The sequence below is a fragment of the Agelaius phoeniceus genome, chromosome 8 (genome assembly GCF_051311805.1).
Source record: "Agelaius phoeniceus isolate bAgePho1 chromosome 8, bAgePho1.hap1, whole genome shotgun sequence".
Taxonomy (NCBI): domain Eukaryota; kingdom Metazoa; phylum Chordata; class Aves; order Passeriformes; family Icteridae; genus Agelaius; species Agelaius phoeniceus.
This window is the reverse complement of record NC_135272.1, coordinates 1,073,700-1,087,757: the sequence shown is the minus strand read 5'-3', so window position 1 is coordinate 1,087,757 and position 14,058 is coordinate 1,073,700. Positions and strand designations below refer to the sequence as shown.

The 14,058-nt window shown below is 51.3% G+C and overlaps 1 protein-coding gene across 1 annotated transcript; it reads left to right on the top strand.

Moving 5' to 3' along the window:
- The first annotated feature begins 5,128 nt into the window (after positions 1-5,128).
- LOC129131457 (olfactory receptor 14A16-like) lies at positions 5,129-6,497 on the top strand. Its single transcript, XM_077182677.1, has 2 exons — positions 5,129-6,047; positions 6,379-6,497. The coding sequence occupies exons 1-2, from the start codon at positions 5,129-5,131 to the stop codon at positions 6,495-6,497; spliced, it is 1,038 nt and encodes a 345-aa protein (XP_077038792.1).
- The last annotated feature ends 7,561 nt before the right edge of the window (positions 6,498-14,058 follow it).

Genomic DNA, 14,058 nt, shown 5'->3' with positions numbered 1-14,058 from the left:
TATCAGATGGGAGGCAAATGTTCAATAAACCCCTTGCCAAGAAAATGCTAGAAGGCATACATGGAACAACACATTGGGGTACACAAGTGCTAAGTGATCAATTTTTAAGTGACTGGGGATGCACAGGAATTTTCAGAATAGCTAAGCAAGTAACTGAACAGTGTGTGATATGTCAACAAGTGAATAAGAAAATCATGAGGAAAACACCCAGGGGAGGGTGAGAACTGGCCCTATGACCCTTCCAAAACATCCAAGTAGACTTTACTGAGCTTCCCCAGGTACAATGGTGGAAGTTTTTGCCAGTGATAGTAGATCACTTGACTCATTGGGTGGAGGTGGTACCTACTGTGAAAGCCAATGCCAGTGTTGTGAGTAAAACACTTCTAGAATCAATCATTCCCTGATATGGGATGGCAAACAGAATTGATTCAGACTGGGGAACTCACTTCAAATTAAAGATATTGCAGAAAGTTGTTCAGGCCCTGGCAGTAAAATGGGAATTACACACACCAAGGCATCCACAGAGTTCTGGTCAGGTTGAGAGAATGAATCCAACTCTTATAGGAGCTCTAGTTAAGGTAATGATTGAAACCTGAATGTCATGGATAAAATGTCTCCCTTTGGCCTTATTAAGAATGAGAACCCAATCCCAGTCAGATCTGGGGGTGTCACCCTATGAAATGATGTTTGGGTTTCCCTTCCTGACCTCACCCCAGAAGGCTGCCACCTATGAGGAAGGGGAAGCCAATGCCAAGAAATAAGTGATGTCTATAGCACAAACCTTAGAAGGGCTAAGACATAAAGGGGCAATTCCTCAAACTACCACCTGGATTTCAGAATCCATAATATTAATCCTGGGGATTGGGTGATGATCACGTCATGGAGAGATCAGCCTCTAACTCCTCAGTGGGAAGGTCCCTTTCAGGCACTGCTCACCACCGAATCGGCCGTGCGAGCTGCAGAGCGGGGATGGACTCATGGCAACAGAGTCAAAGGCCCAGGAGAAGAACCCAAAGAGTGGACTGTAACATCCAGGCTGGGTGAAACAAGATTGACTCTAAAACAGAGACTGAGAGACAACCAGAAAAACACCAAGATGCCCAAAAAGCAGAGTCAAGCTTCCCCCAGCCAGCTCGAGAACTGTCTTCCTGTTTTCATGGGTGAGAATTACCAGCATCTGTTGAGGAGAAGTACACAAAAGGTAATGGGACAGCTTCTTCAAGAAAATAAGACAAAGGAAGGAGGGCAAGGCCGGGTTGGCCCCTTTGTTTGCTACCAAGAAGGCTCCATAGCCCTGCTGTGGGTAGCAACCCCATGGGCATGGTAAGGTAGGGACAAAAGGCCATTCCAGACCTCTGTCATTCCTCAGTTGTCTTTTAATTGAACAGGGACTGGAGGGCAGGACCGAGTTGGCCTCTGGACTCACCCCTAAGATGCACCAACTATGGGTAGCAGCCACATAGGCACAGTAGATGGGAGTCAAAGCCACACTGGACCTCTGGGATGCCCTTTTGTCCATTCCAAATGAGTGTGTCTAAGGAAAACCTGAGATTTTTTCTCCTGTTCCCACTGTCCTTGCCCACATCAACAGATGCTGGTATGACTCATTCAAGAGGCAAAGAAAATTTTTTACTTAACTGTTTGAGCAAAATGACTTATAGAAAAAGAAAAAGGGGGCTTGTTATAGATGCGTAATCCTATGGTTGACTCTCACAATTAAGGACTGGATATTAAATACATGTTAGGAGAAGTTTTGTAGATGTATAGTTATCCTTCCCCTCCCCTTGCATTGCTATCACAGGATGGCCTCAGTAGTTGGGGCATTTGGGAGGGCTGGCTTGTTCCTATGGCAGCACCTGACTGTGGTGATGTTCACAGGGGTTCTTGGATGAGGGAAGAGATGAGAATGTTGACTCCATGTTTCAGAAGGTTTATTTATTATTTTATTATATATATTACATTAAAACTATGCTAAAAGAATAGAAGAAAAGGTTTCATCAGAAGTCTAGCTAAGCTAAGAATAGAACAGAATGATAACAAAAGCTTCTGTCTCAGACAGAGAGTCCAAGCCAGCTGACCGTGATTGGCCATTCATTAGAAACAACTCTATGAGACCAATCACAGATCCACCTGTTGCATTCCACAGCAGCAGATAACCATTGTTTACATTTTATACCTGAGGCCTCTCAGCTTCTCAGGAGGAAAAATCCTAAAGAAAGGCTTTTTCATGAAAAGATGTCTGTGACACCTGACCTCCAATCAAGGTGTGAGACAGTGATCTCCACCACTGGACAGTGAAGAAGGAGTTGATTGACAAGACTTTGGGAAGGGCCAGAGGTATAAAAGACAGAACATCCATTTTGTAGATGAGCACATGGTGACTGAATCCTTTGCTCCCAGCACTGTGTTATTTTCTTTATTCAGTCTCCTGTTATATTTCGATAAGATCTTAATATTTTAAATTTTTGAAAGTGAAAATGGTTTCTCACATGAGGTTGGGAAATGTGGGACAAGGTTGTCCACACTGGGTCAGCTCTCAAGGTAAAACTTCTCTGACGTGGTGAGACCTCCTTAGGAGCGGCCCTACATCAATATAAATCACAGAAAGCTGCAATCAGCTCTTCTCTAAAGAGAACAGTAATAAAATACACTCTTGAAAATAGGATTACTTATTTCTTAGAAGCTCATTGAAATATTTCTTCGCAACTGTAAAAGGAAATCTGCCTAATAAACGCTCCAGAGCCAAGGGACATCAAGGCAGAGCCATGGTGTGTCAGGACTTGCTTGACCCTAATGAGCCCCGTGGTGCATTTGGAGTTGGGCCCTGGAACCTCAGGGCCTGAGAGTGCACAAACCTTTCCAGGAGCCAAAGTCAGAGGAAAAACTCAGAGTATCTCAAAGCATGAATGGGTCCCTCTGAGGTCCATCCCCAACACAGGCTCCTCATGGACTCCTTGGGGGGGGGGGGGGAGAATTGGAGGCCAGAATTGGAAAAAACACCTCTCAGAGATTCAGACTGGAAAGGAACATCCAAAGTACCTTAAAAACCTTGAGTATCTCAAAGCATTACTGAGCCCCACTGAGTGTCAGTACAAAGCCCTCAAGGGACTCATTAAAGCAGATAATTGGGGCCATGATTGCACAAACCTCTCACAGAGTCTGTATCAAAAGGGCAACACCAAATACCTTAAAATAACTGAAGTACCTTGAAGCATTAATGAGCCCATGAGTGTCATTACTGATAAAGGCTCTCCAGGGACTAATTAAAGTAGATAATTGGAGGCTGTGACGGCACAATCTTTCTCATAGAGTCTGTATCAAAAGGGAAACACCAAGTACCTTCAAATAACTGAAGTACCCTGAAGTATTAATGAGCCCCACTGAGTGTTGTTACTGACAAAGCCTCTCCAGGGAATAATTACAGCAGATAATTGGAGGCCAGGATTGCACAAACCTCTCAGAGACTCCAAGGCAAGAGCCAAACCCAAAGTGCTTTGAAAAACCTGCAGCCCCTGCAGGGAGCATGAAGGAGCCCCCAGGGCCATTGCTGAGCAAGGCTCCCCAGGGACTCCTTCCAGCAGATCCTTGAGGCCACTGGGATGTGGGCTAGGGGGGGATGCTGAGGGCAGCACAAGGGGCTGACAGTGCCCAGCCTGGCTGGGGCTGGGCCAGGAGGCCCCAGGGCCTCAGCACAAGGTGTCTCCTCCCAGCCCTTGCTGGCACAGACCCTGCTGTGGCCCAGGGCACCAAGACTTGGCTTCTCTTTGTCCCCACCTGTCATCACTGCCTGCAGTTCTCTGCTCTGCCTGGGGCCTGGGGACACTTGCTCAGTCGTGTCCCTCTCTGGGACCCATTAAAAGTCCAAGAAAGTTTGGAGTTGGATTCTGCCTTGGAGTTCTGCAGAGGTTTCTTCAGCTCCCTCTCAGGGACTGATGTTCAGGTCCTGAGCACAAAGCCCCAGAGGCTCATTAAAGTCCTTGTGCTGTGTCTGTGCTGCTGAGCTGGGCTGGGCTCCTGGCACAGAGGCAGCTCCTGGTCACCAAGAAGAGCTTCAAAAGCACATTTCTCTTGATGAGCAGCTCTTCTGCCAGCTCAGCAGGGCTGGGGCACTGCCTGCAGCCAGCGCGGGCACAGCACAGAGGCACAGAGAGCTTCAATCAGTCAGGGCTGGGAAGGGGCTGAGAAGTGCCTGGGGCACAATCACTGCCAGCCCTTGGCACAGGAACCTCTGGCTGCAGGACAATGCAGCTGCAGCTCCTGGAGCCATCTCCTGCAGCTGGAACATGCCAATGCCTGCAGAGCCTGTGAGTGCATTCTCTGCTTGTCTCTTGTGCAGAGCAGCCAGGGGTGCCCAGGGCTGTCCTGCAGAGCAGGGTCCTGCAGCCCAGGGCGCTGTGCTGGGGCAGGGACTCTGCTGCCTGCCAGGGACAGCTCTCAGCCAGCCCTGGCAGCTGCTCCCAGCACTGGGGGACAAGATCTGGCTGGGAGGAGACAGCTGGTGAGGCTTGGGAGTGTTGTCCTTGTGTGGGGAGGATGCTGCATTGTTCAGGACTGCTCCCAGCATGGCATTTAACTGCAGAACATATACTAGGAGATTATACAGGGAGCACAGCAAGGCAGGGGCTTCATAAAAGGGAAAATCCTGTTGTTTTAATCTACTGCTCTGAGTTGCCTGGATGGGAAATTGCCCATATATATTTATCTTTCAGTTCAGGTTGAGAAAAATTAATTTTCTCTCTGATCTGAGCAAACCAGGCAGTGACAGAAATCAGCACAGGGCCCCTCACACGCAGCATCAGTGTCCCTTTTCCAGCCTCCTCAGGGTTGCTCTGACGTTGCCATCAGAGCCTGCAGAGCCAGAGCTGCCCCTGGGCAGTGCCTGAGCTGGGAGGGCTCTGCAGGGCAGAGCTGAGCCCCCAGGGCTGGGCTGGGCTCTGGCAGCACTGGCAGGGCCCAGCCCTGGGCACAGGGAAGCAGCTGCTGGCAGGGACAGCTCCAGGCAGCAGAGCCCTGGGCAGGCAGTGGGGGGAAAGTGCCCCCAGGCTCTGCTGGGATATTTCAAGTCCTCTCCAAACCCAACTATTCCATGATTACTTTTCTTACAGATCCCCATGCCAAGGCACCAAAAATGTCCAACAGCAGCTCCATCAGGCACTTCCTGCTGCTGGCATTGGCAGACACGCGGCAGCTGCAGCTCCTGCACTTCTGCCTCTTGCTGGGCATCTCCCTGGCTGCCCTCCTGGGCAACGGCCTCATCATCAGCGCCGTAGCCTGCGGCCACCACCTGCACACGCCCATGTTCTTCTTCCTGCTCAACCTGGCCCTCGCTGACCTGGGCTCCATCTGCACCACTGTCCCCAAAGCCATGCACAATTCCCTCTGGGACACCAGCACCATCTCCTACTCAGGATGTGCTGCACAGCTCTTTTTCTTTATGTTTTTCCTTGGAGCAGAATATTTCCTCCTGACCCTCATGTGCTATGACCACTACGTGTCCATCTGCAAACCCCTGCACTACGGGACCCTCCTGGGCAGCAGAGCTTGTGCCCACATGGCAGCAGCTGCCTGGGCCAGTGCCTTTCTCTATGCTCTGCTGCACACAGCCAATACATTTTCCCTGCCCCTGTGCCATGGCAATGCCCTGGGCCAGTTCTTCTGTGAAATCCCACAAATCCTCAAGCTCTCCTGCTCCAAATCCTATCTCAGGGAACTTGGGCTTCTTGCTGTTAGTGGCTGTTTGGTATTTGGCTGTTTTGTGTTCATTGTTTTCTCCTATGTGCAGATCTTCAGGGCTGTGCTGAGGATCCCCTCTGAGCAGGGACGGCACAAAGCCTTTTCCACCTGCCTCCCTCACCTGGCTGTGGTCACCCTGTTCATCAGCACAGGCACAATTTCTCACCTGAAGCCCTTCTCCATGTCCTCCCCATTCCTGGATCTGGCCCTTTCAGTTCTGTACTCGATGGTGCCTCCAACTCTGAACCCCCTCATCTACAGCCTGAGGAACCAGGAGCTCAAGGCTGCAGTGCGGAGACTGATGACTGGATGCTTTCAGAAACATTAAACTGCTGGCCAATTTCTGCAAATCACTTGTAATAAAAGTCATCTTTGATAGTACATGTTGGTTTCATTTTGGAGGTTCTTTCTCTTTTTATTTTAGGTTTTTAATCTTGTCCACAAATAAATGTCATTTATTGTGCCATTTCTCATTTTGTTTCCCTCCACCTACCCTGTGGCCACAGACTGTGTCAATGAGGGGCTGTGCTCTCGGTGGCATTAAATGAGCTAAAGGATCTCCCAGCAGAGTTTTCTGCAGAGATGCCCTTTTGTTGCCTTCTCTGGAGCTGCAGCAGCAATGTCTGTGTGCAGAGCTGGGGCAGATCAGTGCTGGCCCAGCAGCTGTGCTCAGCAGCAGCAGCAGCAGCACTTGGTGTTGCCAGTGCTGCTGCCGTGGCCCTGCCCCGCTGCCCTGGTGGCCCTGGTGTTACTGCAGGGCCTGAGTGCTCTCGGGGCCGGGCACAGCCCTGGGGGTGGCAGTGCCGGGGCTGCAGCAGGGACAGGCCATGGAATATAAATCACCTTTGATAATTCTTTTGGGTTTGGTTGTGGGTTTGTTCTTTTTTCCCGCATGTTTCAGTTTTTAATATTGTCCACAAAGAAATGCCATTGGTTTTGCCTTTTATCATTTTGTTTCTCTCCATCTTCCCTGTGGCCACAGATTGTGTCGGTGAGGGGCTGCACTCCGTGTGGCTTTAAAGAAACTAAAGGATCTCCCAGGAAAGTTTTTTCCAGAGATCCCCTTGTGTTCCCTTCTCTGGAGCTGCAGCAGCAATGTCTGTGTGCAGAGCTGGGGCAGATCAGTGCTGGCACAGCAGCTCTGCTCCTGCTTGCCACACCATTCCTGATCCAGGCCAGGAGCCATTGGCCTTCTTGGCCACCTGGGCACGCTGCTGCCTCATGTCCAGCCTGCTGTCCATCAGTCCCTGCAGGTCCCTTTCTGCCTGGCTGCTGTGCAGCCCCTCTGTCCCCAGCCTGTAGAGCTGCAGGGGTTGTTGTGGCCAAAGTGCAGGAGCCGGCACTGGGACTTGTTAAACCTCACCGTGTTGGATTTGGGCCCTGGATCCAGCCTGTCCAGGGCTCTGTGCAGAGCCCTCCTACTCCTACCCTCCAGCAGATCCACACTCACACCCAGCTTGGTGCCATCTGCAATTTGTGAATGCTGGACTCGATCCCCTCACCCAGACCATCAGTGAAGATAAGGACTGGGCCCAGCACAGATCCCTGGGGACAGCACCAGCGCCTGGACACCAGCTGGGTGCAGCACCATCCCCACCACTCTCTGGGCCCAGATTCCAGCCAGCTCTTAAATCTCCCAGCCAGGAGGGAACCTGCCCAAGCCATGGGCTGCAGCTTTTCCAGGGAATGCTGTCAGAGACAGAGCCAAAGGCTCTGCTGGAGTCCAGGCACACAACATCCACAGCCTTTCCCGCATCCACAGGTGGGTCACCTGGGCATAAAAGGAGACCAGGTTGGTCAGGCAGGACCTGCCACCCCTAAATCCACTGAGCTGGCTGGCTCTGATCCCTGGGCCATCCTGTGGGTGCCCTGTGATGGCACTCAAGGTGATCTGTTCCATAACCTTGCTGGGCACCCAGGTCAGGCTGACAGGCCTGGAGTTCCCCAGCTCCTCCTTCCAGCCCTTCCTGGGGATGGGCTCACCCTGGCACCTCCAGTGCTCTGGGCCCTCCCTGCTGAGCCAGCACTGATGGTAAATGATGGAGACCAGCTTGGGGAGCTCATCCACAGCTCCCTCATCCCCCTAGGATGGATCCCATCAGATCCCGTACACCTGTGAGCACCTGAGTGGCTCAGCAGGTCAGCAGCTGCTTCCTCCTGGATTCCAGGGGGCTGTTCTGCTCCCTGTGCCCGTCTACCAGCTCAGGAGAACACTCGTCCTGAGGGCAACGTGTCCTAATACTGAAAATTGAGCCAGACAAGATGTTAAACAGTTCAGATGTTTCTTTAGTTACTCAATTCTCCACTGCATCCAATAAAGAGTAGAGGTTCTCTTTATCCAGTGTTTTGCTACTAATTTATTTATAGAAACATTTCCTATTATTTTTCACACAAGTGGCCAGATTAAGCTCTAATTGGGCTTTCACCTCTTTCCTCTTCTTTCTGCATAATCGAACAACATCCTTAAACACCTTCTGAGTCGCCTGTTTCTCTTTTCAAAATGATGCATCCTCTTTTTTCCCTTAAGTTCCCACAAAAGCTCCATGGGCAGCCAGGCCAGTCATTTTCCTCACCAGCTCATCTTTTGCCACACTGGGACAGGCTGCTCCTTCCCCGTAAGATTACTTTCTTGAAATGTGTCCATCCTTCCTGGACCCCTTGGATTTTAAGGGCTCTTTCTCCTTTAAAAATCAGTACCTGATTCAGTACTCCCCAAATCAGCATCCTAAACAGGCCAAAGTCTGCCCTTCCTAATTCCAGTGTAGAAGTTTTGTTGCTGCCCTTCCTTTTTTCACAGAACATTGAACTCTTGATTATTTCATGGTCACTGTGCCCCAGGCAGCCTCTGAGCCCCACATCTGCCCCCAGCCCTTCTCTGTCTGTGAACAGCAGCAGACAGAGCTTTCCTTGGCAGTGGGAGTGATACCAAAAATTCAGTGAAACAGAAGACTCCTTAACACCAGTGTAGCATTAAGAAGCAGCATTCTTTATTCAGCTGGATGCACAGCGGGGGAGCTCCTCTCAAAGCTGTGCATGCTGAGTACAGGAAAGTTTCTGTTTATTTTCTGTATTTTGCTCACACATTCATTGATTGTCCTGGACTAAACATACATGTGATAATCATTTCCCCAAAATCATTAGCATATTTCCTCTCCCCTTTACCCATGCGTTCTTCTGTCCTGGGGGTCTCTCTGGTGGTCCCTGGTGGTCGTGGACCCCAATGTTCCAGTGGGCCTGGCTGAGCTGGCAGGACACTGAGGCTGCTGAACTTCCAGTTCCCCTTCTCACACAATGGGCCTTGTGTGGTTTCCATAGGCCTGGGGTTTTGGAAAACAAGCTCCAGGTGGGAGCTCACCTGGTGGAGACAATTGATCATCTGTTAACATGAGGTCACAGAGTGGGCTGACATCACAGCATGGGGATGTGAGGTCATTGAGCAGCTCTGACATCATAGACTGCCTATATGATATCACAGAGCAGGCTGTGACATCAGAGACCAGCTGTGTGACATTAGAGAAGGGGCTGTGAGCTCACAGAGCAGGCAGTGACATCCCAGAGGGGCTGTGTGACATCCCAGAGGGGCTGTGTGACATCCCAGCAGGGCTGTGTCAGGTCACTGGGTTGGTCACTCTGCCCCAGCTCCCCCTCACAGTTTCTCCCAACAAGTCCAATGCTGTCCATGCCCAGCGGGGTCCCTGTCCCCCAGGATCCCCCCGGCCCACCTGGAGCCACAGCCTCCACCAAAGGATGTTCCACAGGATCCACCCCAGAGTCTGACATGGGGACAAGGGGCCCGGGCTGTGTGACCAGGACATCAAGGACGGGGATTATCCAGGTCACTGTGGCCTGGGTTGGATTGCCCAGGGCAGGAAAGATGTCTGGCATCTGGATCAATTTTAAGTTACTCAAAATTGGCAAGAAGAGGGAATTAGATGAAGGAGAAGAAGACACAGAAAGAGAGAAAGAAACAAGAGATACAGAGAAGCACACACACAGCTACCAAGCCCTGGATTCCAACACTGTTCAGATTGAAATTCCAAGAGTAGTATGGTAAATATTTGTGCTTGCCTTGTGGTCAGCCTTCAATACCCCTTGGTCTTGCTGGGCCCTTCCCGCAGGTGGGGCTTGGGCTCATTTGGTCCCTCAGGAGCTGGGCTGGGGCTGCAGAGGTGGCTGTGGAGCATTGCCTGTGCTGTGCCAGGGACTGGCAGCCGCTGCTGGGCTGGGATAGAGGCTCTGGGGGGATTGGGGTTCCAGAGCAGGGCAGGGCTGGGGTTCCAGGGCAGGGCAAGGCTGGACCTGCCCCTTCCTCTCCCCCACACACAAAATGTTTTGAGCCAACAATCTCCTCCAGTCTGTCACAATAGGGAATGTTGGAAGTGAAATCCCAATTCTGGCCATTGGCACCTGGCTGAGAAGAACAGTTCTTTTCCATTGGGAAGGAAAGCACAGAGCCCCAGTGTTTCAGCAGCAGATGAGAGGAGACCTTCAACCGGCCAGGGTCAGTTGGACCAGTCAGGCTGTCCATGGGAGGCCACACCCACCAGAGCTGTTCTGTGTTCCCTTGGTTTTATGGGGCTCCAGAGTGTCACAATGGTGCCTTGGATCCATGGGGCCCCGCGGTGTCATAATGGTGACTTGATTCCATGGGTTCCAGCAGTGTCACAGTGGCCCCTTGATTACAAGAAGACCTGCAGTGTCACACTGGCCCCCAGGTTCAATGGGGTCCCACAATGTCACAGTGGCCCCCAGGTGTCATAAGGCCCCGCAGAGTCACAATGGTCCCAAGGATTCCATGAGGCCTTGCAGTGTCACAATGGTCTCCCTGGTTCCCCAGGCCCCACAATGTCGCGTGACTCCTCTGCTCCATGAGCCCTGCAATGTCACAATGGACCTTTGGACCCTGGGGGTTTGCAGTGTCACAATGGTCTCCTTTGGCTCCACAGTGTCACAATGGACCATTGATGACAGGAGGCCACTCTGTGTCCCCCTGGAGCTTTGGTTCCATGCAGCCCTGCAGTGTCCCAATGGTCTCCTTTGGTTGCCCAGTGTCACAATGGACCACTGATGACATGAGGCCCTGCAGTGTCACAATGGACCTTTGGTTCCATGCAGCCCTGCAGTGTCACAAAGACCTCTTGATTTCACAAGGCCCCACAATATCACAATGGTCCTCTTGGTTCTCTGGGGATCCCCAGGGGAACAATGGTGTCTGTGATTCCATGGTGCCTCTCAGTGTCTCAATGGCCCCTTGCTTCCATGAGGCTGTAAAGTGTCTTAATTGTCTTTGCATGGTTCCATGAGGCCTTGCAATGTCACAATGAACCTTTGGTTCCATGGAGTCCCGCAGTGTCACAATGGCCCCTTGGGTCCATGACACCCCAAAGTGTCATAATGGTCTCCATGGCTCCATGAGGCCCCACAGAGTCACAATGGACCCCTGGTTTGATGGGGCCTCTCAGTGTCACAATGATCCCTACATTCCATGGAGCCACACAGTGTCAGTACAGTCCCGTTGGTTCCATGAGGCCCAGCAATGTCCCAGTGGTCCCTTGGTCTCACAGGGCCCCACAGTGTCACAATGGTCCCTTGGTGTCACAGGGCCCCACAGTGTCACAATGCTCCCTTGGTTCCATGGGCCCTGTGCTGCTGCATTCCCCCCTGCCCTTCTCAGGCCGCCCTGCCAGCTGAGAAATGCTCCTTGGGGCTCGGCCTTGGCCAACAGCCCCTGGGCTCAGCTCCTCTGCAGCTCATCCCAAACACTGTCTGCTCCAGGCACTGCTGCTGCCCAACCAGCTCCTGGTTCCTTTAGGAGCAGCCCTGGGAACTGGTTTTGTTCCCTCAGTGGCACAAGATCCCTGTTCTCACACTGCCAAAGAAAGCTGTTGGTGCCCAGTGTGGCCAGGATGAGCCATTGCTGGGACTGAAGCCCCTCTCTTGGGGCCCTGCAAACAGCGCTCCAGAAGGAGCCCTTGGAGCTCTCCTGGGCCAGCGACTCCCTCTGAGCAGGGCCTCTCCCAGCCGGGAACACTCCCGTTTGCTGCACTCGGGGATCCTGAACAACCACAGAGCCTGGGCCGATCCCCCCACTCCTCCAGGCTCCCACCGGAGCAGGCTGTGGCGCCTTCCCCTCCACGTGAACAAGCGGCGGCGACTCCGCTCCCATGTGAGCAACCGCTGCTGCTGACCCTTCCCAAAACTGAAGAAAAACAGGTCACCATCCCCAAAGTCAGATCTCCCTTGGCCTATTGAACGAGGCAGCGAATGAGGAGGGCAACTACGGGAGACAGTGAGGATGAGGAAGAGAAGCCCCGTTTCTTCCCTTTACGGGAGGTGCCGATGGCTCCTGGAGTTATTGGCTTTGTACACGCCCCGATAGACACCAGTGATTTGCGAGCGTTCAAGAAAGAGATGGGAAAATTAATGGATGATCCTTTGGGGGTGGCAGAAAGGCTAGATGAATTTCTAGGGACCAGCACCTACACCTAGGAGGATCTCCAAGCGATCATGAGATCGCTGTTCAACAGTGAGGAGAGGGACATGATCAGACTAGCAGTGATCAAAGACTGGGAAAAGAGAAACCCCAACAGGGAAAGCGGGGATGAGAGATGGCCAAACCAAAAATTGTCTTGGAATGCCCAGATGGAGGAGGGGAGGCAGAAAATGATAATTTTAAGAAATATAATAATTCAGGGTATCAGGGAAGCGGTACCCAAGGGACAGAACATGAGGAAGGTACTCAGAGAGCGCCAGGGAAAAGTTGAAACTCCCACGGAATGGTTGGAGAGGCTCCGCAAGGGCTTGAGAATGTATTTGGGCATGGATCCCGATTCTCCAATCAGGGCGGTTTTGCTAAAAACTCAGTTTGTAGCAAAATCCTGGGAGGACATTCAGAAAAAGTTAGAAAAGATACATGGGTGGCAGGAAAAGGGGTTGCAGGAGCTGCTTCAGGAAGCCCAGAAAGTCTACATGAGACGAGATGAAGAGAAACAGAAGATCCAAGCTAAGGTATTGGTAGCTGTGGTAAGGGAAGCACAAAAACAGGAGCAGGTCAGAGACACGGCGAAGAAGGCGCTGGCAAAGAAACAGAACTCTTCCCAAGGAAAAGGATTGAATGATCAGAGGAGAGATTTCGAGTGCTATTACTGCAAGCAAAAGGGACACATCCGAAGGAATTGTCCCAACAAAGCCAAGGACCAGGCAATGTTTCAAGAAGTTTAGGGGTGTCAGGGGCTTCTCAGTTTGGGGTCCGGAACACCGAGGGAGCCCTTGATAAAATTAAAAGTAGGACCCCAGAGGCAGGAGATGTGGTTTATGGTAGACTCGGGGGCAGAACGGACAGCGGTGCAGCAGCTGCCACAAGGGTGCTCTCTGAGTGACGACTCACTGATGGTAATCAGGGCAAAAGGGGAACCCTTTGAGGTTCTGATCATAAAAGATGTAGAAATAGAAACGGAAAACAAAAGATGTACAGGACATATATTAATGATACGGGATGTGGATTTTAATTCACTGGGGCGGGACATGATGGTAGCCCTAGAAATCGGCTTGGCAGTGGAGAATTTCTGGCTCAGACTGAGAATGTATAAACTCACCATTCAGGAAGAGGAAAAAATAGACCCAAAGGTGTGGTATGTCAAAGGGGAAGCTGGGAGGTTGGACATAGAGCGGATTTGTGTCGAAATTGGGAGACCAGAAGACCCTATACAAGTCAAACAATATACGGGTCAAACAATATCCCACAGCCATGGAGGGGAGAAAGGGATTGAAACCAGTGATTGACGAATTGATAAAGAAAGGAATGTTGGAGCCATGCATGTCTCGGCACAACAGCCCAATTTTGGCTGTGGAAAAGAAAGATGGGAGCATTAGGCTGATGCAAAAATTAAGGGCTGTGAATCAGAGCACTAAGACTTTGTTCCCCATGGTCTCAAATCCTTACACTTTGTTGAATAACATTTCTCCTGAGGACACGTGGTACAGCGTGATTGACTTGAAGGATGCTTTTTGGACCTGTCCTTTAGCAGAGGGCAGCAGAGATTATTTTGCATTTCAGTGGGAAGACCCAGAGACGAACAGAAAGCAGCAGCTCAGGTGGACATTGTTGCCTCAGGGCTTCGTGGATTCCCTGAATTTATTCAGGCAAGCACTTGAGCAGTTGTTGAGTCATTTTGTACAAACAGAGGGGACAAAATTGCTACAATATGTAGACGATTTGTTGGTTGCAGGTCCAAGGGAGGAGGTTGTAAGGGTGAGCACCATTGAGCTTTGGAACTTTTTAGGGGAAAAGGGGTTGAAGGTGTCGAAGTTGCAGTTCACAGAGCC

Excerpts from the sequence above, each read along its gene's own strand:
- LOC129131457 (XM_077182677.1), top strand. The coding sequence starts at position 5,129 with ATGTCCAACAGCAGCTCCATCAGGCACTTCCTGCTGCTGGCATTGGCA. Across the intron at positions 6,048-6,378 it reads GAGACTGATGACTGGATGCT|TCAGTGCTGGCCCAGCAGCT; the intron begins TTCAGAAACATT and ends AGCTGGGGCAGA.